Genomic DNA, 9651 nt, shown 5'->3' with positions numbered 1-9651 from the left:
TACCTCACACAGGCTCTACATGCCTCAGTTTCCCCCTTCTGGAGGGGAATTCCTTTCCAGAAGCCTGCTGGGAGGTGCAGAGAGCAGCCCATGCTCCTAACACCCCAAGTGCTACACAGGGTTAGGAAGCGCTTGGGGTGGAAGGAAACCAGATCCCTTCCCTGGGAGGCTGGAAGTGGGGAGCGCTGGGAGCTGTTAGGGCCAGACGCAGGGCTGCGTTATGACCCTGGAGTCACTCCACTGGTGTCATGGAGGCAGACATGGTCCGATCAGTGGCTGCAAACAGGTTGGATCGGGCAGAAACTCCTTGAGGGGAGATTACATTGAGGCAATAGGGGATTCCTGCATTCATGCCGGCTGCTGCATGGACACAGCACAAGGGACAGCCCAAATCCCGCAGAGCTCAGAGTCCAAATCAGCAGGAAGGAAGGATCATCGTCCTGACTGCACAGACGAGGAAACTAAGGCACAGGGAGAGTAAGCATGTATCTGTCCCGGCGGTGAGCTCAAGTCAGCCAAGCCAAGGCTGAGAGCTAGATGTGCATTAAAAGCCCTGTGTCCTCACTGGTCGTGCAAATGCACATTGGACACTGGCTTTGCCAGCAGTCAGCCGGGGTCTTTGGCTGAAGCAATGGGAGTCGCTCTAGCAACTGCTTTGCAGTGGACTGTGGGCGACTTCGTCTGCCCCTGCCGGTCTGGGTGGACCCCTGTCCAGCAGGGATTTTAGCCTAGAGTCGCATTTAGCTCAATGTGAATGGTCTCTATGGGAGAGTCCAAAAGGAAGCAGACAAGGACACTGGAAATCACAGGAGCCGTCAGTTCAGGTGTGCAATGAGAGGAAGACCATCACGATGCTAACAAGAGATAGCGACTCTTTGGTCTGATGTGACCAAGCGAGCTCCCTTCTGCCAGCGCTGGGCTCCTCCTGATCACCAGATCTCTGATCTTTGCCACAAGCGATCACGGGAGGGCACTGGAGCCAAGGGACTTCCGCCAGGGATCAGTTTGGACCAAGCCTTGGCTGGGATGATGGAGTTGGGGCTGGTCCTGCTTGGAGCAGGAGGTTGGAGTAGATGTGACCTCCTGAGGTCTCTTCCAAACCCCCTTTTGGTTGCCCAGATGAGATTTCAGTAGCCTCTGAACTGAGTCAGCCCTGTTTTACTAACTGGGTTTTATTAAACGTGTCTTACTGGGATGGCTTTTACTGATGAAGCGAGCCCAGCATCTGAGAACCCTCTTTTTCTATGAGCCGATGAAGTCAGCTTCAGCTCCCAAAAGCTTGTGCTATGTCTGTGTATCTACTTTGGTTAGTTTATAGTGTGCAAATCTACCCTGCCTTCTACCAGCTGTTAGTGCTCAGACCTAATGAACAATGTCTTGCATTTGACAGCTGGTCTAACTCCATCTCAAATCTGCAGTTGATCCAATAAAAGGTATCACCCTTATAAATCCTTGCCTCTTGCATAAATCCTGGACCACCATGGCTCCAACATCTCCCTGATACTGCTATTACTAAATCCGGTCTGACTTGCTGGATGCTGCATGCAGCAAAAGGCCTGAGAACTGTCTTGGGGGGCAGGACACCTGTCCCTCCACCTTTCTATCCACCCACATTGGGGTTTTTTTTATTCCTGCCTGTCCCTATAGCAGCAATCACAAAGTCCCTGGTGCATAGATTTCATAGACATTAGGGCTGGAAAGGACCTCGGGAGATCATCGAGTCCAGCCCCTGCCCAAAGGGCAGGAAGTCAGCTGGGGTCATAGGATCCCAGCAAGATAAGTATCCAATTTACTCTTGAAGGTGTTCAATGTAGGTGCTTGAACCACCTCCGCTGGCAGACTGCTCCAGACCTTGGGGGCTCGGACAGGAAAGAAATTCTTCCTTATGTCCAGCCTGAAGCGGTCTTGCAGGAGTTTGTGACCGTTCGACCTCATCATCCCTCGGGGCGCTCTGGTGAACAGACGTTCCCCCAGATCCTGGTGGTCACCCCTGAGAAACTTATAGGTGGCCATCAGATCACCCCTGAGCCGGCGCTTTTCCAGGCTAAAGAGTCCCGTGGCTCTCAGCCTGTCATCGTAAGATCTGTTTTCCTGACCTCTGATCATGCGCATGGCTCTCCTCTGGACTCTCTCAAGCTTCTCCACATCCTTTTTGAATTGTGGAGCCCAAAACTGGACGCAGGACTCCAGCTGCGGCCTCACCAAGGCCGAGTACAAGGGAAGAATGACGTCCCGGGATTTGCTCGAGAAGCATCTATGGATGCAAGCCAGCGTTTTGGTCGCTTTACTAGCCGCAGCATCGCACTGGAGGCTCATGTTCATCTTGTGGTCAATGATGACCCCCAAGTCTCTTTCTTCTGTAGTGCTAACCAACGTAGCACTGCCGAGCCTATAAGGGTGCTGCAGGTTTTTCCTCCCAAGGTGCAGTTCACGGAGGCTCTGATGCAGGCTGTTGTGAGGGGGAAAAGACCTGCGAGCTTTTCTGGTGTTATTAACCTCTTATTTGGGTCTGCTGGGGAGAACTGATGGGGCTGAGGTGGGAGAAGGAGCTCTCCTTGCCTTGTTTAGCAGCAGCACGGAGACCGAGACCAAGCCAACTGCCAGGAGTTAAGCCCATTCCTGAATCTCTTTGCGGGGTTTGGTTTCAGTCCCAGGGCAGAAATACTAATTTCTGTGTACAGCTGCATAGCACCATCTTCAGGCCCAAAACAGCATGCTGGGAAGCCAACCCTTTCCTCCCAGCTCCTGCCATGCAAACTTCCCACTTCCCATCTAGAAAGGGAGCAGAGATGGGCAAGTGCGTAGGGAGCTGAGGTAAAACACTGAAGGAAAGCGGGTGTGAGACACAGCCAGGCTGCTTCACCCCCATCTGTTACAACCGGTGATGGTCCGTGCCGATCGGACTGGAGTAACTCCCCCACCCCATCAACGCCCCCGGTAGCATCTCGCCCCAGGTACAGAAAAGAGGGACAAGGCTCAGGTTAAAAATGCCCTAAGCATCTGCTTCACTTTTAACTACCACTGCAAGAAAGGCTTGCTCAACTTCCTTGCCTCTAAGAAGAGACAGCATCTGGCGCTCCCATCACCCTGGCTGCCTTATCGAGTGTTTATTAAAGACCCCTGGGCCAAGTCATTCCTTATACAAGCAAAGCTAAAGACGGCGGCAATATGGAAGTCATAAAACACACAGTAATAAAGCGATATGCATTATGAGTTGCTCTGGGTCTAGATAAGGGCTTTGCAAAAGTCCCGATGATATTGCATCTTCCCTTGTGTAGTTCAGGGACTAAATCCTGCCTCTTTCCTAGTGTTCACTTTTAACATCCAATAACTTAAAGACCACACAGGTGACATACTGAGAGAGCCGAACTAGTCGTTAAAAGCAATATTCATTTCAATTCCTGGGTTCAGGAATTGATCGCATTGGCTCTGTGCATGCGACAGGCAAGCCGAAGACACAGGGTCTACCTCTTGGGGCGTTCACACACTATTTGCGGCAGCACTTATTGATGGGGTGCCGTCGGTTATCCCACCATTTCTGTTCTCTGACTACCCAAGTGAAGCCTTTTTTTGTATGAACAGGACAGGAGGATGCAATTCTGGCTGGGATCTTCAGAGGCAGAACTGTTCCTGAAGGTTTTTGGGGAGGGGCGCATCTCCCACCGTTGCCCGAACTTGCCGGTATAACCGGTAACCCCACCTCGCCCGTCCTGAGCAAACCACCACACTGGCTGCACGTGGAAAAATCATCATGGCTCAGTATCTCCCCTGCACCCACGGGCTGAGCAGCTTTCATAGACATCAGGGCTGGAAGGGACCTCGGGAGATCATCGAGTCCAGCCCCCCGCCCAAAGGGCAGGAAGTCAGCTGGGGTCATAGGATCAGTTGGGAATGATGTAGAGAATGAGAAGACAAAGAAAAATAGCAGCAAAAAAGCAGCCACCCACTGTCAAGCAGCAAATGAGGCATTTGGATTCAAAATCTTTGCCTGAATTCTGATCCGGCACCCTTGTCCGGTGGGGTATGCTGGGTCTGGAGGGCTGGACAAGGCGTTGTGATTCATAATCTTTGTAAAAACTCTGATTCAGAAGCTTTGTCCGGTGGGGTACGCTGGGTCTGGAGGGCTCAAAGGATGGCACTGGCGTTTGGGGTGCCCAGGAAACCAGCCTCCCATGTTGTGCTGGTCCTTGAGTCTTCCTGTGTATTCCCAGGTGACAAGCCTCACAGTCGTCACTCCTATGTGGCCCACCGTGCCTGCCAATCACCACCTCCAACAGCTGGCTATGATCCACGGACTCTCCATAGCATTTCTCCCGAATGCTCATCACCAGCTTCTCCAAGACCCTGTCGACACCCTCCGCCTTGAATACTGGCTCGCTGAAGTCACACTGAGAGCACTGGTTGCATTTCTGTCCAAAGACCCTCATCTTCACCGAGCCTTGTCTCCTGGACCCGTCCAAGCACATGTGGAACAGGATGATCACTTGCACCGACGACCAGGCGTGCCCACACCCCGAGCACTGGAACCTAAAAGGATGAAGGAAGCAGAGCGTGAAAGCACAGACCTCCCAGAGACGTGGGGCCCTCCAGAAGTCACATCTAGTCCTTCCCCCTGCCTAAGGCAGGATCAGACCTGTGCAAACCATCCGTATAAATCTGTCCTCCAGACTCTTCATAAGACTAGGGAGAGTTTAGCGGCTACATGTATAATCTATGCAGATCAATCCTGACGCAACGCAAGATAGTGCACTTGAACCTGCCACCTTGAACCAGCCAATCTTGCTATATAAGGCTGTTAAAATACACTCAAGCAATCCCAGGTAGAGGCCGGGCCCCTGCTACACAGGACAAAACCTCCCAGTTTGTACCAGTCTGTCCAGGGGGGTACAATTCCTTCCTGACCCCGAACGGGGCATTAGTTTGACCCTGTGTGGAGGGGCAAGACCCTCTAGCCAGGACCCTCCAGCTTTGGTCCCAGCAGGAGCATCGGCACAGCCCAGTCCCCATCCCCAACCTGGGTTGCAGCCAGCACCTGATGCTTTCAAGGAAGGATTAAACCCCCCGGCACAGCAGCAATGCCTGCCCCGGACTGAGAGCAAGCTGAAAATGTGTGGCCTGCTCACATCCAGCATACGGACACAAATGCTCCCGGTGCTGGGCTCACCCTTTCCTGGTTTCACTTCTAACGGAGGCCAGTGTAGTTATGTCCAGCTTAGTTATGCTGAAAGCAAGGCACTCTCCTCCCTCACGTCCCCCCGGGACATTTCCAGACAGGCATACCCTTAGGATAGGCACTGCCCTGAGCACCGGCTGGCCATGCGTTCGAAGTGCATCTCTTTTCAGCTGCTCTCATCCCACCTCTTACTCAACACTGCAGTCTTCACCACTCAGGAGGATTCTCCCTTAGGTAGGACAACTCCTCCTCCTCTGTATGCCCCTCGCCTGGCCGTGCACCTTTCTCGACTCAAGGCCCCCCGCTAAACTCCAGGCCCCCTTGGAAAATGCCAGCTCTTCGTTCTGACTCTCAGAAAAAGGAGCAGTTTCCCCGTTGCAAAGAACTCAGAAAGCCTATTTGAGATCCCTGGGTTTATCTTGCGCATGGTGTTTGCACACTTCAGTGGGATGACATTATGCAACACCCTTGAAAGGAGCTCAAGGCACTGCTGGGTGCTGTGGCACCCTGGTTGAGAACCACTGGACCAGCCACTCCTTGCCTCCCATCGACCCCCCTGCCAAAGCCAATGAGCCAGGACCTGGATTACAAGTTGCTGGCTAACACGCAGCTCTGAACAAGGGGGTCTGGGCTCGGGAGAGCAGGCAGGAGCTCAGAGCCCACATTTCCTGGTGAGGCTGAAGTTGGTTCCTGATTCCTGGTTCCCTAGTCCTTATCCCCAGTTCTTTATTCCTTATTCCCAGCTCCCGGTCCCTTTTTCAAAGTTAATCTAGACCCCATAAAAACTTGTTATTAATGAATCATACATCCTAAAGAGAGAGATTTTCATTAGCTACGCATATGGACTAATTAATATGTAAAATAATATTCCATATCAAATACAGAGCCCTAAACATAGGTCAGATTCGGATGGATTATGGGGCAAAATACTTCTTGGGCCACCCCAAATTTCATGGCGATGCCACTGGCAGACTCTCCTAAAGAAGCCTGACCCTGGTCCTGTCCAGGCCAAAGCACTGTTTGGCCACGCCAGGCTGCCAACTAACAGCCCCTGTGCCCACTATACTAAGTATAATCGCTTGAATAAGCAACTGGCTTTTGGGCTGGGATTATGGCTAGAAATTCTGCTTGGGCCACCCATCAGTGCCACTGGGGCACTGCCCTGGATATCTGTGACCAGAGACTTGCCCAGCCCAAAACGTGGTTTAGTATCTGGACCCAAATAAGGAACTGTGCTAAGTATCTGGACCTGAATAAGGAACTGGAATTTGGAATGGGATTATGGCTAAAAATCCTTCTTGGGCTACCCCAGAACGTGGGATCCACCGGTGCCACAGAGGCATGGTGTGGGGTGGCCAAGAAGGATTTCCGTTTCTAATCCCAGCCCAGAAAGAGTTTCCTATTCAAGCCATCGTCCTTAATACAGTCGCTGGGGTGTGGGGGGAGGCGTGCTCTGAGTTGACAGCGTGGCAGAGCCAAACGGCGCTTTGGGCCGGGCAAGTGTCTTGTCAGAGATGTTCAGGCATATACCCTGCCATAGGGTATAATGGGGAATCAATGAACTATCTATAACTTTTTTTTGTCTGATTTGGATGAAACTTGCAGGGTTGGTAGCTTCTGCTGAGAGCATGAAGCCTGCCAGGTTTCAAGAAGATCAGTGCAGTTTTGAGGGGAACTGCACCCCAACTTCTTGAAAGCAAAACTCATGTCACGTGTACGTGTCGCAACACAGGGGGGTGAAAACTGCAGGGGTGGTGGCTCCTGGTGCGGCCACAAAGCCTGCCAAGTTTCAAGGAGATAGGTGCAGAGGTTTGGGGGAAACTGCACCACAAGCAAAACTCGTGCCATGGGTGACCCTGTGTGCTAAGGCGCAGCAGGGTGACAGCTGCAGGGATGGTGGCCCCTGCTGCAGCCACGATGCCTGCCAGCTGTCGAGGAGATCGGTGCAGGGGGCTTCTGGGGCCCTGCACCTCTAGCTGCTGACATGGATGCTTGTGCGACTGACTGTTCCTGTATTGGGGGACACGACTGCAGGCCTGGCTGCTAAGCTACTGTGTTACCAGTTACCAACCAATCATGATTCACTCAGGGACCAGCTCAATACACAGTACCTAGCTACTACATAACGAGTTAACAAGCATGGATTAACACCTACAAACCCACAGACTAAGGAGAGGAAATAATCAATACAGACAATCAACTGCCCCAAGACAGACACAGTTGCACAAGCGCCCATGTCCCGGGTTGTGCCTGTCAGCAGCTCGGGGTGCAGGACCCCAGAACCCAGAAGCCCTGCACTGCTGTTGTCAGCCTGGCACTGTCAAACCGTGCTTTGGGCCAGGAAAATCCCTGGTCAGAGATGTCCAGGACCTCAGGGTCATGTTTTGGGGTGGCCCAAGAAGGATTTCTAGCTGTCATCCCATTCCAAATTCCAGTTCCTTATTCAGGTCCATATATTTAGCACAGTGGCAAGAGTGGAGTCAGTTGGCAGCCTGATATGGCCAAACCATGTTTTGGGCCAGGCAAGCCTCTGGTCAGAGGTGTCAAGGAGAGTCCCCTGGGGCCACAGAGGTGCAATCTGAGGTGGCCCAAGAAGGATTTCTGGGTATAATCCCTCACCCTGCTTCTCTCTGACTCTCCCAGCTCCACAGCTGGTGCCCCAACCCCTGGGCTGTGCCAAGGGGCACCACACTACAAGGCCAGGGCAGGAGAGGGGTGGGCCTGGCACTGCTTAAGTGACCAGAAATAATTCAAAGGGCAAGAGAGCCAGAGACAGGGAAACACAAATTAACAAGCCTAAGAGCAGTGACACTCAAACTTTTTGGACTCGAGATGCCTCTCCCTGGACTCGAGGCACCCCCTGTAACTTCTGTGAATTGAGGGCACCCCGTTTCCCAGGGGCTGGGCAGTGGAGGTGGAGGGATCATCTGCTTAGTTTAGCTGCTGATTTCCTCACACCTTGCAGCACCCTTGACAGGATCTGGCAGCACCCCGGGGTGCCCCGATGCCCTGATCCAGAGCAAAAACAGCAGCATTTCAGGACGTGGGGGTGGGGTGGGGCTGCAGTGGCTGCAAGCAAGGAATTGTCTTTGCAAGTGGGGGCTTCAGAGGCACCCTCCCATCCAGGCACACTGCCCTGCACATTCACACCCGTGCACACAACACCTTCCCCTGCCAACACCCAGGAGACTGGCAGCCTGTCTTCCCACCTGGCGCGCGCGTGCTCCTCCACGGACTGCACCCAACCAGGAGTCGGGTCGTCGTAACAAAGGTCCTGGTGCATCTTCAGGTCCCACTGGTCTCTTAGACGGGCCTTGTCGATCTTCTCCCAAAATAGCTTTCTCCAAGAACCCATGCTCAGCTTCCTCATCTTCTCCTTGGTTTGGGCTCTCACCCTCCAAGCAGGTGAAATCGCAGGCTGAGCTTGGGACCGCTCACTGGCAGCTCCCTGGGAGACAGGTAGGAGCCCCTCGCTCCCGTTTCTCTCTCTCCTGCCTCCATAAACCAGTCCCCGGCTGGCCCCTGCTCTGTGCCTCTGAGAAATGAAACCGAAAGGAGATCTTGTTCTGTCCCTGAAGCCAGACAGGATGCATGGTTTTAACTCTTACACTGACAGCAACACAGGAGGGACCAGACAAATGGGGTTTGCACAGGGCAGTGATACTCAGCCAGGGTGCCACCATGCCCTTGGGGGCCACGAGATCCTTTCAAAGGTGCTGCGGATGCCACGTTACGTCTGCCCCGTCACGATGCACGACATAAACCCAAAGATTTCACATCGGAAACCAGAGTGTTAAAAAAAGCAAAAGCCTCCTGCTCTGCTGCGGACTGGCTGGGTTCTTTGCAGCTCTAGGATCTTTCCCTAGTCCAAAAAAAAAGGAGTCAAAGCAAAGATCTGGTGTTTTCAGTCCAAAATAGTTTGGGAACCACTAGAGGAGGGGGTGCAGTGAGGTGGCTCGAGGTGGGTGGGCTTTGGCACTGGCCATATTTCACCTCCCTCGGTTTGGTGGTCTGGTCCTGGGGGTTTGGCCCACAGCTCAGCTATGCCAGAAGCCAGAGCTCCTCCAGCGGCTCCTCCTCCCCAACCTCCCGGGAGCTGCCTGCTTGGAGCTGCAGCATTTTGCACAGCCCATGGCTGCTAACAGTGCTGAGGGGAGGGGGTCCTACTCTGCTGAGCCAAGAGACTCATGAAGCATCCTGATCTTGCCCATCGCAGCCTCAGAGCCTATTCCAAGACCTTGCTTAATAGGAAGTTAACCCTTCAGGAACATGCTGTCCTGGACCTGTGCTAGTCGGGGCATAACCACATGCTCGGGGGGAGGGGGGGGGGGGGGGGCTAGGGGACGTGATACCCCCTGCAGGGATCCTTCTCCAGTAGGGTGCAATGGTTATCAGCAAGCCCCTGGGCCAGTAGCTCTGGCTGCAGGCTCCTGCTTTTAGGGTGCACTGTAATATGGATCACCAGCACGGGTCAGAGG

At 53.3% G+C, this 9651-nt stretch overlaps 1 protein-coding gene across 1 annotated transcript; it reads right to left on the bottom strand.

The window, feature by feature from the left end:
* Positions 1-3130: 3130 nt before the first annotated feature.
* Positions 3131-9065, bottom strand: LOC149863251 (receptor-transporting protein 2-like). Its single transcript, XM_090052250.1, has 2 exons — positions 8383-9065; positions 3131-4527 (listed from the first exon to the last, which is right to left on the bottom strand). Exons 1-2 carry the CDS (start codon positions 8541-8543, stop codon positions 3882-3884), a joined length of 807 nt encoding a protein of 268 aa, XP_089908376.1. The 5' UTR covers positions 8544-9065; the 3' UTR covers positions 3131-3881.
* Between the last annotated feature and the right edge of the window lie 586 nt (positions 9066-9651).

This window comes from Crocodylus siamensis, chromosome 6 (assembly GCF_052110815.1).
Source record: "Crocodylus siamensis isolate JL-2025a chromosome 6, ASM5211081v1, whole genome shotgun sequence".
NCBI classification, from domain to species: Eukaryota; Metazoa; Chordata; order Crocodylia; family Crocodylidae; genus Crocodylus; species Crocodylus siamensis.
The sequence above is the reverse complement of the archived record's forward strand: the minus strand, read 5'-3'. Positions and strand labels throughout refer to the sequence as shown.